This window comes from Dipodomys ordii, unplaced genomic scaffold (genome assembly GCF_000151885.1).
Source record: "Dipodomys ordii isolate 6190 unplaced genomic scaffold, Dord_2.0 Scaffold31, whole genome shotgun sequence".
Taxonomy (NCBI): Eukaryota; Metazoa; Chordata; class Mammalia; order Rodentia; family Heteromyidae; genus Dipodomys; species Dipodomys ordii.
Window position 1 is genome coordinate 11,195,545 of NW_012267247.1, and position 19,863 is coordinate 11,215,407.

The window sequence follows — 19,863 nt, forward strand, 5'->3', positions numbered from 1 at the left end:
CACACACACACACACACACACACACACACACACACACACACACACACACACACAAGACACCCGTGTTCAATACTGCAATGAAGAGGGAGGAATGGGCTTCTGACACTAATATGACTAGTTTGTTTTACAAAGGCATTAGCAAACAAACCTATATAACACAAATGACATTTCAGTTCATGAAAAATGTGACCAGAGGCTCTTTGGAACCTGATTCTGTATTTCTTCTGGGAGCCACAGCACAGTGTTTGCTAGCTGAGTGATCTTGGTGATTTTAAGTAACTTCCATGAGTAGTGAGAAGTGACAGTGTACTGTGTCTGGATGAATCATGTAGTATCATGTCACATTCTTCATCAGACATAACAACATGCAGTAAAGCTGTGCTTAGAGGGCTGGGAAGGTGGCTCAGTGGTAGAGCACTTGCCTTGCATGCCTGAGGCCCTGGGTTCCATTCCTCAGCACCACATAAGGAAAAAGAAAAAAGGCTGGAAGTGGCGCTGTGGCTCAAGTGGTAGAGCGCTAGCCTTGAGCTGAAGAGCTGAGGGAAAGCGCCCAGGCCCAGAGTTCAGGCCCCATGACCGGACCCAAGAAAAAAAAAAGCTGTGCTTAGAACCACCCAGACTCAGTAGTTGTGCCTGAGGACCTAATTCAGACCTTCCTCCTCTGTAATGCCAGACATAGCCCCACTTTTGAAAAGAATCAGGTCATAGAAGAGTCCTGTCTTGTTTTATTTGTTTTTGTGATATATTACTGTTGAGAATATGGTTGAATTGTCCCTAAATCCTTAGAAGTCAGCCCAGACACACACACTACCACCACCAACAACAACAATGAAAACCAACCCAGAACACATTTCAAGTCTACCTCCAGTGGTTATATTTATAATATAATCAAGACAGAAAATAACACAATCTTCTGAGAGGCTTGAAACTTCTCTTAGGAATATGAAGGTATTATTAAGCTATATTTGTGTCAGGAGAACCAGGGACACTCAACTTCAGTTAGACTAGTCATTCTTTCCATGATTTCCTTCAGAGCAACAGAACAATAAAAAATGATGGAAGTTTCTGCAATACTCATCCCAAACACAACTTCTCTGCCCCACATGCTGATTCACAAGTGCTAGAGTAGGATGTGAGCAGAAGGATTCTTTTAAACCTTCTCTTGTGATTCTGACTCACATCTAAAATAGATAACTACTGTTCTTGATCAGAGAATTGTAACCAAGCGGCTTATGTGAGGAGTTTTACGTTTAAATGGCTCTGGTAGTAATGTGGAGAGAATTGGAAGCAGAGAGGACAGAGACAGCGGGAATTGTTCTTAATTAGAGAGACATAGTCAGGCCACCTGTGGAGCTGTCAGTAAACATAGGCTTACATTCTGGCTGCCCTTGGAGATTCTGAGCTTGTGGGTCTAGAGCTCAGGGGCCAGGCACATCTGTGCCTTTGAAATGTGCCACAAGATTCTGAGTTTTGCTTGTAAGTAGGAACTACAATCCTAGAGGCAGACTTTACATTTGTAAGAGCTTAGACCCTCCTAGCAGTAAAAGCCACTCAGAATGCTTGTGTGTAAATAGCCAGGAATTCAGGGTAAATGTGAATGGCTGTTAAGGTTTCCTTCATAGTGCTGCATGGTGGTACAACTTGTTTCCTGAGTATAGAACCTAAGTAAGCATCACTTAACTTCCCACATCTTTCTGTTCCCTGCTTAGACACATCTCACTTCCAGTTCCTCCTTTGCAGGTATTCAGAACTGAGTTTAGCATAGACAGGACAGGTTTGCAAGCCTGTGATGGCTTCCATTGCCACACAGCTTCCCATCTTTGAGGTATCTTGCAGTGTTCCAAATCCTGTCTGAATCATTTACTTCTAGGCAATGTGATCAAACTGGAGGAGCAGAAGTCAGACCTGGAACGGCAGCTCAAGACCCTGACAAAGCAAATAAAGGTGAGTGTGGATTACAGCCAGGGAGGGAGCCTCCTCTGTCAAGTCACTGAACATTACTCCTGTCATAGTGTGGAGGCACTGGGAAAGTACACCAGTACTCTGTCCAGCCACTTTCTGTAGCCTGGCTCTGAAATGCACATTCTTTCTAATGGCAGAAAGTAAAAGGAAAGCAATTCCAGTTTTAAGATGGAGAACTTTGTGACGTAAAACTGGAGTTCCCACCTGCGTCTCTGTCTCCTCTGACACACTATTAACTCAGGGCCTTATTGCTGGCTATTTTTTTCTTAGTGTCTGATGTGGGGGTTAGAGAGCCCCTGCCTAGCTGCCAGCCCTGCATACCTGTCCTGTGTCTGAAGCATCTGTGGACTCACATTTGCAGGAGGAGACAGAGGAGTGGAGGCGGTTCCAGGCAGACCTGCAGACTGCAGTAGTGGTGGCCAATGACATAAAGTGTGAGGCCCAGCAGGAGCTTCGCACGGTGAAAAGGAGGCTGCTGGAGGAAGAGGAGAAGAATGCCAGGCTGCAGAAGGAGCTGGGGGACATTCAGGGACACAGCAGGTGGGTCCCAGGCAGAACCATACCTCTGTGTGCGTTTGACATGCACTTGGACAACGCTTAGCTTCTCACTTAATCTCTGTGCATGGGGCTGTGTTGTGGAGAAATGGGATGCTTTCATTTATGTTGCTTTGTGCCAGGTTTATTATTTCTTTTACAGGTTCAGTTTACTACTACCCACTGTCCCTATACTGCTAGAATGTTCCATCCAGGGCTCAGTCACTGCCATGCTTTAGCTTCAGATGTTGAAAATATCTTTTCCTCGCTTGTATGTGAAGAAAAAGTTCCAGGCAAACATAGAAAAGAACGGATGTGATGTCTGGGATATCCATTAGATTTTAGTATTTTATTAGTGTAGGGGTGCACATGTCATAAATACTCACTTGCGTAGGTTTGCTGGAGAAGGTGAAGCTGGAATCTCTCAAGGGAAACTGCCACCAGATAAAGGCCCAGGAGGACTTTTGCCTGACTGGCAAGCCCTACAGGCTATTTAAAAAGGCCTTGACATAATCCACTTTATTCAAAAGGATAAATGTACAAAACAAGGGCACCCTCCATGCCTGACTTGCCTTTCTGGACTTAGGATGGGATGGGTGGGAGACCACATAAATTATTAGCCCAAAGGCTATGTTGAGCAGCAATGTGTAAGAGCAACGTGTCTAAGAAAAAAATGTCCCAAAGAACTCAACGTTACTTAAAATTCAAATGAGTTTTATAGACAAGATTGTAAACAGTATTTTAGGCTTTTATTTAGCACTGTTATTTCCCCTCACTCCCCTCGCCCCAGTCTTAATGTTGAGATTCTGGGATGGTCAGAAATTATTTTGAGTTTCGAGATGCCTTTGAAATATGAAATGAAGTCTTTTAAAATCAGATTCAACAGGATCTGAATGTTGTTCTGTATACTTTGTCCTAATCTTTCTGTTTTTCATAATCAGTGGGGTTGCTCACTCACTTGCTTCTGAGCCTTGGGGTATGAATTTCATGCAATTAGGAAAGACCTCTCAGAATTCCATTTTGATTGTCCCATCACACTTTCTTCAAGTAATCCCTCTTCCCATTGTTCATGATGCTTTGCATTAAATGGCCACTGGAGAAAGACTAATGTTGCCAGGCCCACAATTTACTCTTGAAAAGCCAGTCATTATTTCAGGCACACACCTCTGCCTTGTGGCCACCAAAGGATGTGAATGAATTTTAAGCAAAAGTAGGCAACTAGGAAAAGGAGATTTCATGGTATTCCCTGCTGAGGTAGCATCCTCCTCCTTCTAGTTTGTTTTTGTGTCTGCTTGTTTGTTTATTTGTCTTGCTTCTATATCATATGTCTTTGGAAAAGGAACCAAGTTTTAACCTTTAAAGTTAAGTAGTTGAAGACAGGTCCTGAGTTTTGTTCTATCCATAAGAGATTTATTTATTTATCTATTTATTTATTTATTGTGAGATTTTGCATCTCTCATAGATTTTAAGATACTGGCTTAAGCTCTAATGTAATAGGAAATCTCTCTGTGTATCATAACAGTTTAGGGCTCCATATGTTTATATTCTACACCTTTAAATTTAAAGTCACTTTTCCCCCCTTAATACAGAATGTTTCTCTTGTTTTCTGGCAATTAATAAACCTACTCCTAGCAGTTTAGTCCCTTCTCACAAAACCTTTCAAAACTTCACTGTTGGTACCAGTCAAAACATTAGGCATCAGGTTGTTTCTTGCCTGTCATTGTCCTTGACAGGATATCGGACCATTGCTGGTGATGGTTTCGTGTCTGATTTTGCCCTTCTTTCACAAGCTGCCCCCTCTAAATGTTGACTATATGAAAATTACTCATTGATGGCCCAGCTCGCTCCTGAACCTACATGAGCAAGAATGGAAACCAGCCTACCCCCTCAGACTCCTGCAGCAACCTAGTGCTTCCATCTTGGCTGAATGAGTTCTTGACTGACACTCTATTTGACTTTGACAGTCATCTCATAAGAACTCAAAGGTCATTCTTGGTTCAGCCTCAGCCAAAGAACTTGCAGAACATTCTCTGATGAGGTCCTCCAAACACAAGTAAGAGAAGGTAAGAGCACCCAAAAAGCACCTTGACCATAACATAGGGTTAACTGATTTGTGTTCTCATTATTGTGTAAGTGCATATATGACTTGTTACCCAGTCTGGCTATTGGCTGGAAAATGAAGAGCCTGGGCATGAACCTAAAGTAGTACCTGTTACTAAATTGAACTCACTCTTTAAAACAATGCCCCATATTATTTAACTTATTAATGATCTTCAGTCCCATAGCATTTTCAAAGATTTGATTAATTGATTGACTTTTTTGTGTGTGTGCTGGTCCTGGGGCTTGAACTGCTTTTTTTTTTTTGGGGTCCCATCGTGGGGCCTGAACTCTGGGCCTGGGCGCTGTCCCTCAGCTCTTCAGTTCAAGGCGAGCACTCTACCACTTGAGCCAAAGTGCCACTTCTGGCTTTTTTCTTTTTGCTTATGTGGTGCTGAGGAATCGAACCCAGGGCCTCATGCATGCAAGGCAAGTGCTCTACCACTGAGCTACCTCCCCAGCCCTTGAACTGCTTTTTGAACTGCTTTTTTTTTTTTTTTTTGCCAGTCCTGGGGCTTGAACTCAAGGCGTGGGCACTGTCTCTGAGCCTCTTTGTGCTCAAGGCTAGTGCTCTACCACTTGAGCCACAGCATCACTTCCTACTTTTTCTGAGTAGTTTATTGGCAGTAAGAATCTTAAGATTTTCTTGTCTGGGCTGTCTTCAAACTGTGATCTTTAGATCTCGACCTCCTGAGTAGCTGGGATTACAGGCATGAGCCACTAGCACCCAGCTTACCTGAGCTTTTTTTGCTCAAGGCTAGCATTCTTGCACCTGAGCCACAGATCCACTTCTACCTTTTTGTGGTTAATTGCAGATAAGAGTCTGCAGGCTTTGAGCCCCAATCCTCAGATCTCAGCTTCCTGAGTAGCTAGAATCATAGGCATGAGCCACCTGCACCCAACTGATTGACTTTTGAGATATGTCCTCACTCTGTTGCCCACACTGTTCTCAAACTCATGAACTCAAGTAGTCCTTTCACCTCAACCCTTTAAATAGCTGTGACTATAGGCATGAACCACCACTCTTGGGTGGTATTTTAGTGTCAGAATAGCTGATATTAAGATGTGTGAGGAATTAACGCTGTGAACTCATTCTTGCCACCAACCAGCAATTTCGCTCCCCAAGCCTGATTCCGTCTTGTGTTAAGTGAGGAGCTCTAAGTAGTTAGTGTTCCAAGGTTCTTTTAAGATCTACCATTCTGAGACTGGTTAGCCAGGTCTGCTTTGTCTAGGGTGATAGGTAGATACCCATGTGACTACTACTGCCATCTCTCCAGGAATGTTCTGGTAGACTCAAGGCTGGACACAGTATCTCCAATTCTTAGCTATGGCTCTTGAGTTTTGATATTTCTCTCCTGGAAATTTCAACAGGCTGAAAGTGATGTTTTACTGGACATGTAAATTAAATGGATGAAAGTATCTTGAATAACTTCTCACTCCGACTTCTTCCCATTTTGAGCATTTAAAAGAAAGGTGTTAAAATGAATGCTTTCCTTGAAATTAAAACATCAGATCTAGGACTGGAGATGTAGCTAGCTGAGTGATAGACTGCTTACATAGCATGTGCGAAAATCTGGGTCCAATGCCTATCACCTCAACAAGCAAATAAAAAATAAAACCAAGGGCTGGGAAGGTGGCTCAGTGGTAGAGCGCTTGCCTTGCATGAATGAGGCCCTGGGTTCAATTCCTCAGCACCACATAAGCAAAAAAGAAAAAAGCCGGAAGTGGCGCTGTGGCTCAAATGGTAGAGCGCTAGCCTTGAGCTGAAGAGCTGAGGGACAGCGCCCAGATCCAGAGTTCAGGCCCCACTACCAGACCTAAAAATAAAAAAATAAAAAAACAAAAAAAACCCCAAAAAACAGATGCTGGTCACTCACATCTGTAATCCTAGCTACTTTGGAGTCTGAGACTTGGAGGATTGTGGTTCTAACCCAAGCAGGGAAATCCAAGAGATTCTTATCTCCAATTAACCAGCAAAGAGCTAGACTGAAGTGGTAAAACATAATAAGCAAGAAATCTGAGCAAGAATACCAGGCCTTAGCCAGGTGCTGGTGGCTCACACCTGTAATCCTAGCTATTCAGGAGGCTGAGATCTGAGGATCACGGTTCAAAGCCAGCCTGCACAGGAAAATCCGTGAGACTCTTATCTCCAATAAACCACTAGAAAACGGGAAGTGGCACTGTGGCTCAAGTGGTAGAGCGCTTTCCTTGAGCTGAAGAGCACAGGGACAGTGCCTAAGCCCAGAGTTCAAGCCCCTTGACTGACCAAAAAAAAAAAAAAAAAAAGCAGAATACCAGGCCTTCCAGTTCAAGCCTTGGCATTGAAACATTCTCTCTCTCTTTCTCTCTATCTCCCTCTCTCTCTTCTTCACCCTCTCTCTCTCCCAAAAAAAATCCACAACAAAAAAACCTCAAATCCTTTTCCTGCAAAGTTGAGTCCTAGGAGCCTAACAGATACAGAGAACACAGGAAGCCCAACATCAGAATTTCATGGCCACAAACAACCCTATTGATTGAAAGATGAAGATATTGCCAAGCAGCATATGATACAGGCTTTGTGATCAGTGGCAGGGAATGACCTATGTGTTAGGTTCTCTTGTTCCAAACAGAAAACCTCTTACTTCTAGAGTGACTTGCCCTGCTCTTACTGTGTTTATCATATAACGCCAACAAGCATCCACAAAAACATTGTAAAAGGAACAACATCATTGAAGGCACTGAGTATTTGTTCCTAAGTAACAGCATTTGCTTCCAAGATAGAATGTTTCAGATTCATATTTATTCAGCCTGTACCACTCCCCACCCCACTGGCTCATTCATGTACTGTCTCTGCTGCTGTGGTGAGCAGCATTGTGGCCTATCATGCACAGACTCTGCTGGAACTGTCTTTTAACTCACGTGTGCACATTTCACATTATGCGCTACCGTTCCGTCATGTGTGTGCCACCCTCTGCCTCATATTTAGAGCTCTAACATCTCACAGCTGCTCAGCAAGTGTCTTGTAGCTGCTGCTGAAGGGGAAGTGTGCAAATTGGAAATAGAGATTCTTGGGTCACTATGGTATTCTTTTGATACTGAAACCCTGGCCCTTGGGAAGGAACCTGGGGATTTCCTGGAGATTCTTCAGTGGTTTCTTAGACCTTTACCTTAGCTCCTATGTCTCTCAGGACCATTGATATTTCATTTGGTCCTAAATGGAGAATTGGTTATCTCCTATTTACTTCAGCAGGTATAATCCGTTCAATGACAAGGCTACTTATTTTTTCAATTTAAATATATGGTTATGACATTGTATAGTCTAATATATTCCATAATTCTACTTTTTCCATGTTGGGGAGCTAATCTAGGGTCTTGAATGTGTTACTCTGATAGCCCTATTCTGTTAAATCTAAGGGCTATGTGTGTTTCCTTGCTATTTGACCCCCATCCTTACGGATGTGTTTTTGGAAAATGTGGATAAATGCTTCCCTTAGCCTTTAGGAGTTGGGAGCTATAATAATAAAAAGTATTTTTTAAGGCCTAGAATGGTAGCTTGTGCCTATGAGTCCCAGCCACTCAGGAGCAGAGATCAGGAAGATTGGGATAAAGACCAGCTTGGGCAAAAAGTGCAAGACCCAATCTGAAAAATAAGTAAAGCAAAAAAATGGGGGGGGGCATGCTTAGCAAGTAAAGGCCCTGAGTTCAAACCTCAATGCTGATAAAAGAGAAGAACTTTTTATTTTTGGCTTTAAAAACTGAGGGAAACACGAACTGTATATGTCAGGGGACCAACCTTCATTCTAGACATTTCTACTTTACCCACATAATTCTTTATTGGAGAAATGCTGGTAGAAGGCACCTAATAATGTCTCTGACCTATTCTCTTAACTGAAAAGTTCTGACTTCACAACCAGTAGAAGTGAACGCATGTTACCATACTCTGTACATTAGCTTCTCCCTGTGGGACAGTGTAAGCTGTTGATGTTTAGTTTGAAATGAAGATCCCATTGCCTCATGTATCTCCTTTACCAGCCTTCCCTCCCCCCATTTCTATCTTCACAGCTCCATGGTCTCTGTCAGCTAGCAGAGCATTTGGTGGATGAAAGACAGCCCAGCCCTTGCCATGATTGGAAACTACAGCCATTTCTGTGTGAAAGGGGGAATTGTGTAGAGAAGGAACTAGACTTTGTAAAGAGCCAGTTTTCTTCTTGGCCATTTATGTTTTACACAGTCATTTACAGTTGTTCCTTTTCCTTTTTTCTACATTTTGGACTCAACTTACTACATGATAAAAGATATTTTCCTTGGTTTTTTTTTTTCCTCAGAAGATTCAGCATTCTCTTTTTTCTTTTTTGGGGGGGGAGACTGTAATGAAGTTCTGAAAAAAATACAAATCTTCTGGAAGAAATTTATATGCAACTAGAGTTTTGAAAGTGATTAGTGGCATAGCATACTCAAAATATTGGTGAATGCAGCCCATGCATAAGTTCTTCTTTTTGATGTTTATTTTTAAGCTGCCTTCTGAATATAGTATCCAGTAATCTTGGAATTTACACTACATGTGGAATAAGAAACCTTCTGCATGATGCCATATTCCGGAGAAGTTAGATAGACATTCTGCCCCCTTAAGTTAAGGCTTCATTGAGCCTTCTTCAAGCTGGGTTTTACTTTATTACCTCATCTGAAACAAGAAACCACTAAACTGTGGTTTGATTTCCTGATTTCTTTTGTTGGATTAAACACTTTAGTTGATGATAAAGGATATAGTTAGCCAGATAGGGACAATGCACAGTGACAATGCTAATGGAAACTAAACTGAAAACTGATGAAGGACAACTTATAACGAAAGCCTCATGAGTAGAACTACTCTGGAAGCTTCGAAACTTTTAATGTAGAAGTGTGCAAATTACAGCAGTCTAGAATTCAATGTATGATTTTAAACTTTTGGAAGTACATACACTTGTGAAGATCTATATCTGATTCAACAAGTTCCATCTGACAACCTACTGCATTTCCATGTGAGAGTTGTGAATGGAGGGTTTGTTGGCTACACCATGCAAATGGCAATGCAAAAGTCAACTGTCTAATAAAAGGAAAATTAGGACCAAAAATGGTGTTCAAACTCAGGAAGACATTTTGGGGTATCAAATCAGAGAGCACACATTCATTAGAAAAATTTGAAGAAGAAGAAGAAGAGACATTGATGTCTTCCTATAAAAGTACTGTACACACTTACAGAAATTGTCTTAATAGATTTGAATTTGTATCATGGGAGATATTTAACATGGACTCAGAGCCTTAGAGTGACTTACAATTCACTCACTGGATGTTTTCAAATAAAACAATAAGAAAAATGCAAGCTCAACTTACAGTGCACAGCTGTGTTTGCACTCATTTTGATGTTTTTACAATGGGTACTGTCAAATGTTTTTTATAATTGTTCATGAAGTGCTAAATAAATACTATTTAGAAGAGTCTGTTGTTGGATTATTAATCACTGGCCATGTTTCTGCAGGAACTTTAAGGTCTTTTTGTTCTAATTTTTTTCCCTGAATCTAATATCAGAAATTTCCTTCCCCTTCCTCCTTTTCTTTTGTCCTTTTTTCACTTTTTATTCAATTCAGCATTTTGCATATCCTACCATTCTGTCTATCCTTGTACTCCAGCATTAAGCTACATACCATGCTCTTGCAGTATTATATATGTTATTCTCTATTTGCATTTTCCTTTTCCTTTACTGCTTCTGGAATTTTTTTATTTGGGTTCAAATGGTCTTTTAAATTTTATTCATTTATTTCACATACATATGAGCATATTCACACACACCCAGGTATTTGAGTCACCTTTGTTTATTGAATATGGTGTGGCAGGTGGTTCTTTCTCTTCCAGGTGGCTAGCCAGTCATTTAGTATCACTTCCTGCCCCAACCATTCCTAGTTCACTAGATGGAAGCCTCACCTTTTCATTGTTCAATTTATCCATGTTCAAAGAGCCCTTCACAAATATACCCTCATTTCTTTCTCTTTTGAGCTAGAGTGTTTTAGTGGGATTATTACCTTATTATTTTTAAACGTCAGTCTTTCATTTTAAATTATCATTTTTCATCTACTTTTTTCATATTTTACTGAATTTCAAGGTAAATGCAACCAAATGTCGGTTTCCTGTCATAAACTTACAAATGTGTTCTCTTGAACACAGTCTCCATATTTTATGTTCTGAAGTATTTTTATAGATCAAGACTTTCAACTGGAGGCTGGGAAGGTGGCTCAGTGGTAGAGCACTTGCCTTGCATGCCTGAGGCCCTGGGTTGGATTCCTCAGCACCACATAAGCAAAAAGAAAAAAAAAGCCAGTAGTGGCGCTGTGGCTCAAGGGGTAGAGCACTAACCTTGAGCTGAAGAGCTGAGGGACAGTGCTCAGGCCCAGAGTTCAGGCCCCAAGACCGCTCCCCCCCTCCAAAAAAAAAAGACTTTTAACTCTTTGTATCAGGACAGGTTTCTGCTTAAATAGATAAGCAAAGGTCAGAACCTCCTAGCCTTTGTCCAAGATTGGTAGCTGTAGGTTCTGCTATTAGATAGCTAAAACTTCAAATCTACTATCTTAAAGTAGTAGGAAGGCTCATTCAGATAAACTGAAGCTCAGATAGAGTACAGAGGGGGTAGGTGCCTGATAGGTGCAATTGCTCTGTTTGCTGTCTCTTCTGTTTGGAGAAATAGGAATATGAGAATCAGCTTCCTAAATCTTCTCTGTGTAGCCTGTCATCTATATTATTCCTACATTATTATTATTCCTGATCTGTCCTTTCTTGCTACTGCCCTTTATACTCAGGATAGTGTTCATGTGCCTGATTCTTTGTAAGGACCATACTGTGTGCTTTTGGTGCTTCATGCTCCTCTCCAGCCTTGGACTTGTAAAATAGGGTTTATTTGCAGGGTTTTCTCATATCTTCATTTTCTTTGGAAGGGAACTGGGAAAAAGCTGGTATTTTCTTTTCTTTTTTTCCTCTTTTGTCGGTCATGGGGCTTGAACTCTGGGCCTGGGCACTGTCCTTGAGTTCTTCAGCTCAAGACGAGTGCTCTACCACTTGAGCTACAGTGCTACTTCTGGTTTTCTGGTGTTTCATTAGAGATAAGAGTCTCACGGAATTTTCTGCCTGGGCTGGCTTTGAACTGCAATTCTCAGATCTCAGCCTCCTGAATAGCTAGGATTACAGACATGAGCCACCAGTGCTGGGCCTAAGCTGGTATTTTCTTTTCACCCCATCCTCCTCACTTACTCTCTGTGTGGCAGAAATTCTTCAAAGTCTGAGTTGGAGGCATGGCACAAGTGGTAGAATACTAGTTATGAGTGAAAAAAACTAAGCGAGAGTGAGAGACCCTAAATTCAAGCCCTAGTACTGGTACAAACAAAAAAGAAAGGAATTTGTAACTCTAAACCATGTAGAGAGTACCCTTTCCTAGTTTCCACTGTTGATGTCAGACTTTTTCATTGTTTCAATGATTCTTTTTGTTGAGATTTAGAAGTTAAGGTGTTTGTGTTCAAATTACCATCTTATCTGACGTATTTTTCTTGTTCTATGTACTAGTGCTGAAGTTACAAGGTGAAATTTGTAATATATTGTTTGGCAGCAGGCATAGAATCCTTCATCATAATGATGAAGGATTTTTTTTTTTTTTTGGTCATGGGGCTTGAACTCAGGGCCTGGGCACTGTCCCTGAGCTCTTTTATTCAAGGCTAGTATTCTCCCACATTGAGCCACAGCTCCACTTGCTGTTTTTGAGTGGTTAATTGGAGATAAGAGTCTCATGGGGACTTTTTTGCCTGGGCTGGCTTAAAATTGCAATCCTCAGGTCTCAGCCTCCTGAGTAGCTAGGATTCCAGGAGTGAGCCACCAGCACATAGCTTGATGCAGGATTAAGATCCCTGCCTACAGTAGAGCAACAAACTTCTGTTAAGATATTTGTTTTGTGTAAAACAAGATGGTGAGCAAAAGCAGATGGAAAAGAACCCAAGCAAGCTTCAATGCTGGACTGAGAGGAGTCAGAGGAAGTCTGCCAGGGTCTGGAGCTGGACTTTATTAAGTTGTTCAAGAGCCTCACAGTTGTAAGCATGTAATCTGCCAGTTTTGAAGGAAGCAGTGCTATGCTGTGATAGTTCCCAAATGGAGTTAATGCCTGAATATTTTAAAAATAATCTACAAGCTAGGTAACAGTGGCTCATGCCTATAATCCTAGGTACTCAGGAGGATCAGATCTGAAGATCAAGGTTTGAGGCCAGCCCAGGCAAATAAATACATGAGACTCTTATCTCCAGTTAACTAGCAAAAAAGCCAGAAGTAAAGTTGTGGTTCAAGTGGAAGAGTCCGTCTTGAGTGAGAGTGTGAGGCTCAGAGTTCATCATGCTCAGTGCTGGCACAAACATATACATATATCATCTACAAAGTGTTTGGTTCAAAGTAGATGACAGCACGAGTGGTATCCTGATGAAGTGAATGCAGCAGAAAAGCAATATCATTTGAAAGCCCTGCTCTATCACTAGATTAAAAAAATCTATGAATTAGATTAAATGAAAATCTTAAAGAAAAAAAGTAATTACAGACATACATATTGGAATTATGACATAAGATAAATTCAGTGAGTGGGTGACACACGTCTGACTGTGGTTAGTGGGAAGTACTGCCTCTTGCTAGTTATAGGCTTCTCCTATTGGTGTTCATGCCCCAGGGTACCTGGTCTCCTGTCTGATGTTCTTAGGTTACTAGTTGCTACCTCCTACAAGTATATTCTTGCATAAAAATAACAGCACTGAGATAAATATTGATAGTTTTTTCCCTAGGTATACTTAAAATAAAATTTCAGGAGAAAATTTTTTTGTATGCTTCTCACAGTATATTTGTGCATTATAGTTAATTTGGCAAAAGCATAGCCAAATAGAGGTAGATTGCCATCTCAGATTTACCATATATGAACTTTCTTATGGATTAAAGGAAAATAACATAGATTTTTGTAGAAAAGTAAATTAGGTGTTTTTGTCTTCCCAGCATAAGGTATAAGCATATACATTTATTTTGCTGAAATTACTAGTTATTTCAGTTTATATGTATGTGTAGGTAGAAAAACATATTTCATTACTATTTTAAACTCCTGAACATTTCATGGCTCCTAGGCCATTTCATCTAAGGAAAGAACAAACCATTAACTACTGTAGAGAAACAGATACATTAGACTTAGTGAGAGATGGCATGTTTGTACTTATTCATATTTACAAAATCACGCAAGCTGTGCTTTTGGGATTTGGAAGGCATTTATGACTACACAAATTATTTGTGTTTTCAGGTTGAACTTTAGAGCTTACCATCATGAGCCTTAAGAGACTGTAGTGAGCCTTGACTGATGTTTAACCACTAGTGATAACTTGCCATTTTTCCTCTATTTAATGATTTTCCTAAGATATACCTGGCTGCGTCCTTAGATATTTCTTAATGCTCTTTATAGAATACAGTTCCTATCGATTCTGGGAACAGAAGAAATGTAGTAGTTCATTTAATGCTGGAACTATAACAATTCTAAGACAGTTTGGGATAAGGAATTTGAGCCTTAATATTCACAAACTAAAGTGTGAATTAAGTATCTCTTACCTGAAATGCTAGGAACAGAAGATTTTATTTACTATTTGCATGTACATAATTAGATTCTTGGAGGAGGGGACCCAGTCTTGTCCAGAATTTATTGATGTTTTATATATACTTTGTAGACATTGCCTGAAGGTAATTTAATTTTCAGTGCACATGTGTTTTACCTACTACTTGTCACATAAGTATGGAGTTTTTCACTTGTAGCAGCATATCTATATTCAAAAACTTTCAGGTTTTGGATATTTTCTGATTAGGATGCTCAATCTGTACCAGTAGCATTCCTAATTGGTTTGTAATATTTCTTCAATTCATCCTTGGTTTTGTGATTATAAACATCCATACACAAAGTTATATAATATGGTAGGTAGATATGGGTGTAGTATGTATTTATTTTGTGGTATTAGTGATTGAACAGAGGCTTTACACTTGCTAGGAAGGCATTGTAGCAGCTGAACTATGCCCCCAGATATATGGTGGGTATTACTGGTTATTTCTTTTCTCTGCTTGAATAACTTCTTACTTTCTTCTTGCTGTCTTTTACTGTTCTAGCCAAGCAGAATGATTGATCAATTAAATATTATATATGAATAGCTGAAGGCAGGAGTTCTAGAAAATGCTTCTTATAGCCTTGTTGTTTTCTTTTGGTCTAATATTTAATATTTGATGCTTCACATCACAGAGAAACTTAGATAACTAAAAGGAATGATTATAGGATATAGGATCCTGCATTCTAATACATTAACAAGTAATGAATTTTAAACTATTTTTAAATTATCTTCTTTGGAAACCCTTTGCTTCCAGATCATTTAAATGGACTGGTAAGAAGGTGTTCCAGTTTGTTAAAGTCCTTCTTGAGAATAACTGGGACAGAATTGAAAGGAATTCCTTTCTACTCAGACCTAACCTGGTTTCTTCCTCTTTCTGTATATAGTTATCATCTTGCTTTTGTTTGTTTTGTTTTTGAGACAGTCTCATCATGTTGCCCAGCTGGCCTTGAACTCCTGGGCTCTCGTGATCTTCCTGCCTCAGCCTCCAGGTATTTGAGTTCACAGGTTTTGCCATCCGAATCACACTTTGTAACCAAAGGGGGAAATACAAAAACCAACTCTTTCCAGCAAACCTTTAAAGATTATTTTAACAAAAGAACACACAACCCTCTACAATTTCTGAAATGCCTAATAGTTTCTTTCAAAGAGATTTTCAATTTGCTCATTCTTTCCCACTCAAACGATGGCTATGGAGTCAAGAGTGTAGGGCAGAGAGACTTAAGTGTTTTAAATTTTGCTTCACAGAAATTTGTTCTGTTTGTGTTGACTACAGAACTTCAGAAGATAAGAAAATTAAGGACAAATGCATTCAACTGCAGAAGCTTATGATTAATTTCAAAAAGATCAGGAAACAAATACTTTAAACTTCCACTGACCTTATTACAGTATACTGCCAGAAATATTCTGTTTGAGCTATTCTCATAAATTAGTCATCTGGAAAACCAGCTGTAGAAATAGGATATAATAAAAAGAGCAGTGATTTAGTAACCGGAAGGCTGGGAGCTCTTGTTTTGGCTCATTCACAAGGAGATTAAATGACACACCAAAGTACCCTGCATGAGGAAGCCACACATGAGTAGATTAAATCAGACCATCTTCCTATGAATCTGTGCTGGAATAAAAACCACACAAAGAACATACTAGAAAAATTGGGTGTGACTAGATGTTTTGCCTCATGCAGAATTACTGTTCTTACTCTCAGAGGGCAAACAACATATGAGGCCAATATCTACTGGATTGCCTAATTTGCTTAGGCAAAAAGGTATCCAATGGCCTGAAGAATTGTTGGGAGGGCTGAAAAAACAGACTCTCAGCTGAGCTTCCAGGAAAAGCTTTCTAAAGTTACAACACCAAACTGGACCACTGGAGGACCTGCTGCCTCCACCATAACAAGAGGGTACAGACTCATTTGGAAAGCTACAGTGCAGCTCCCAGCACCAGAGGCCCTTTGTCCCTGCTGCGGTCTATATGCTACAGTCAATAATGAATGCCTCATGCCCTACTTCTTTTCCCCAACTCAGGTCCCACTCCAGTCTTTTTGATTGGTGGAACCCTAATCACATCTGAAACCTTAGATGTAGGATAATCCTGAGATTTCATTGTTCCAACCTCTGAGTCTGCTCCTTGGGGTTTGTAACACATGTGAATACACCTATACGTTGTGTTCTTTGACAGTAAGCTAAATATGTATGATAAATGACACTTTTTTTTTACATTTGCTGGTAAATTCACATACTTCTTTCTTTAGAGAGCTAAAATCAAATGATTATACTTATACTATTTCTGACCATTTCCTAAGAAAACATCTCAACAATGGAGCGCTGTCCCTGCATTATTTCCTAAAGATGCAACGGACACAGAAAACTGGATTTTAAATTTAGAATTCTTCTACTTTTGGGTATTCTCTCCACATCAGTTCCACTTCCATTTGTGTCATTTATCCCCCTCTGGGGTCATCCTTCATCTTTTCAATTTGATGTGCTCTTTATGTACAGACCTGTGAATGAAGAGTCAGATTCATCGGAGGTAGATGCTGCTGGCCGGTGGCATGGTGTCTATGTCAATAGAACATCTCCAGCACCGTCGGAGACTGCAACCACTGTAAAGTCACTGATCAAGTCATTTGACTTAGGACGCCCAGGTATTTAAATCATTGTTTTACATAAGCAAAGCGCCACATTCACATGCAGCCCTGGCATATCAAGCCTGTGGCAGAGTTCTGTCTAGATAATGTTTCAAAGCCTGGCTGAGTCTCCAACGAGGCCACAGTGGAGAATGTGGCACATAGAGAGACAAATACAGACTCCAATCTCTCCCTACCTCTTCCCAACCCCAGTTCCTGCCTTTCTACCTTCCTTTTCTGCTGTGTGTAAGTGGGCCATTCAGTTCCCTACTGTTTGGCTTCTCCCTGTCTCCTGAAAATTTGCTGGGTCAGCCAGAGGCTTTGCTTGCTAAGAAATAAGGCACTACATCGGTGAATTTGGCCCTCTTGTAGGAATCCTGGTCACACTTATTATGCATTACACTGTGTGTTGCCAGCTTTTTCTGGAATGATCTGGCTGACTCATAATTTCCTTTTAGTTATACTTAGCTGAAATATCTGAGAAAAATGCATGTTCATGCTTTTACATGCCCACACAATGTAGTAAATAAGAGAAACACAATGTGTAACTCTTCATAATGGTAATATATTCTTTCCTTTGACTACTACAAGTGTGTTTCTAGTGGAGGACTGGAGCAATAGCTAGTCCTTAAATGTATTTAGTTGTCTCTTCTAAAACTGTTTGCAGTTAAATTTGAAATTAAGATTAGACTATACATGTGGAGAGACAGGAAAGCCCTGTGAGTCAGTTTGTGCACAAATCAACAGAAATGGCTTGTGAAAGGTCAATCTTGTTCTTTCCCCCCACCCCCCAGAGGAACTTCATTACATACACATTTCTTTTTTCTTAAGTGTCTTACATTCCAGACCAATCCTCACTCAGCTAACTTCTCCCTATAATGTCTTCAACCATAGTCCAGAGGAGAGAAGGATAATAAATGTTTTTTTAACTGAATATCAAAGGATATTTAAGTCACCAGAAAATGTTCATAGCAAATCAAAACTATTGTTTGCACTTTTGAACTGGAATATGTTCCAACAATCGCTTTTCTTAGCAGGCGGGGCTGGGCAGAATATTTCTGTCCACAAGACCCCCAGAAGTCCCCTGAGTGGCATACCAGTGAGGACGGCTCCAGCAGCAGCAGTCTCTCCAATGCAGGTATTAGAAAGGCCCATAAGTGTATATATGTGTATAAGATTATATCATCTAGAATTTTTATCTTCATGTTTTCAAGTAAATACTAAGATAATTTTTTTAAAACCAGGCATTTGAGCAGGTAATACCAAATGATCAAAAGCAAAGAGAAAAAATACACCCTAGATACTGATATTACTAGCAACAGATATTATAACAACAATTATTAACAAGGTTAACATGGTCAAAAATAAATGAACTGGACACCAGAGTCTCCCTTCTGTAATCCTTGATACTTGGGAGGCTAGATCAGGAGGATTGTGCTTCCAGGCCAGCTTGAATATACACATAAGGCCCCTTCTCAACCATCAGCTGGGGAACATGGCATACCTGTCATCTCAGCTTGTGGGAGACTGAGATTGGGAGGATTAGAGTTCTTAAGACAGCTTAGGCAGGAAAGTCTAAAAGTATCTCTATGGAAGCAGTTTGGCATGGTGATACCTATCTATTTTGACTATGGCAGGAAGCACAAAGGAGGCAGATGATGTTCCAGACACAAACTGTATATCAAAATAACCAGTGTTTCAGAGTATTAGGGGTTTACACCTATAATCCTAGTTACTCAGGAAGCTGAGAGCTGAGGATCAGTTTGAAGCCAGCCAGGGCAGCAAAATCTGTGAGACTCTTTATCTCTAATAAACCAGCCAAAAGTCAGAAATGGAGGTGTGGCTTAAGTGGTAGAGGGCCAGCCTTGAGTATGAAAGCAAAGCAAGAGCATAACACCCTGAGTTTGAGCCCTAGTACTGGTGCACAAAAAAGGTAAAATAAACAATACAAAAAAAGTGGGAGTAGGCACCAGTGACTCACATTTTAGCTATTGGGGAGGCTGAGATCTGAGGATCACAGTTGGAAGCCAGCCCAAGCAGGGAAGTCCACGAAACTCTTATCTTCAATCAAGTACCAAAAAAACTGGAAGTAGAACTATGACTCAAGTGGCAGAATGCTACTCTTGAACAAAAAAGCTCAAGGAGTAGGTAGCACCCAGGCTCTAATTTGGTTGCTGTGGATGAGTTTTAACTTACTAAATTTTCTCAACATTTGGGGGTAGTAGATACTGTTGGGACCATTGCTGTGCTTTGCTAAAAAAGATGAAGTGTAGAAAATTGCATACCTCATATTCATGCAGCTGGTTGGTGGAAGTCTGGCTGCAGAGCTGTGTGCTTGCTTGCCTAGTCATGTGGCCTCTCTTTGTTTTTTTTTGTTGTTGTTTTGTTTTTTTGGGGGGGTCAGTCATGGGGCTTGAACTCTGGGCCTGGGCGCTGTCCCTATGCTCTTTAGCTCAAGACTAGCACTCTACCACTTGAGCCACAGTGCCAGTTCTGGTTTTTTGGTGGTTCATTGGAGATGAGTCTCACAGAAATTCTTGCCTGGGTTGGTTTTGAACCATGAGCCCCAGATCTCAGCCTCCTAAGTAGTTAGCATTACAGGTGTGAGCCACCAGCACCCAGCTAAGGTGGCTGCTTGAATTGTCAAGCTAGTGGTTATAATCTAGCAAAGAGAACAGCAGGTATATACCCAATGTAGCATTAATTTCAAGATATATAAGTAAACCAAACCAAATGATTAAAAATAGTGTAATGTTATAACATCTGGTTTTTATAAGAACAGAGGATTTTTATGGTGATTAAAAAATTAGCAAGATCTTCAGGTGTGTGTGTGTGTGTGTGTGTGTGTGTGTGTGTGTGTGTGTGTGTGTGTGTGTGTGTGTGTGTGTGTTACTAAGGTTGAATACCTGGGGGCCTTGCATACTGGGATATTTGCTATCTTAACAGGCCTTCCATGTACAGTACAGTAATATTACCTGTAAGCATGAT

The 19,863-nt window shown here is 40.4% G+C and overlaps 1 protein-coding gene across 4 annotated transcripts in view; it reads left to right on the forward strand.

Annotated features, from left to right (window-relative positions):
- The window catches only part of Specc1 (sperm antigen with calponin homology and coiled-coil domains 1), a 229,565-nt gene that overhangs the window by 146,314 nt on the left and 63,388 nt on the right, over positions 1-19,863 (forward strand). For 2 of the 4 annotated variants that reach the window (XM_013016566.1, XM_013016567.1), the window contains 4 exons: positions 1,871-1,944; positions 2,324-2,502; positions 16,748-16,893; positions 17,910-18,013. In XM_013016566.1, coding sequence (XP_012872020.1) covers positions 1,871-1,944; positions 2,324-2,502; positions 16,748-16,893; positions 17,910-18,013 — 503 coding nt within the window. Of the gene's footprint in view, positions 1-1,870; positions 1,945-2,323; positions 2,503-4,460; positions 4,560-8,634; positions 10,015-16,747; positions 16,894-17,909; positions 18,014-19,863 lie in introns of those variants that run through there. The other 2 variants (XM_013016569.1, XM_013016570.1) reach the window with 2 other exon arrangements.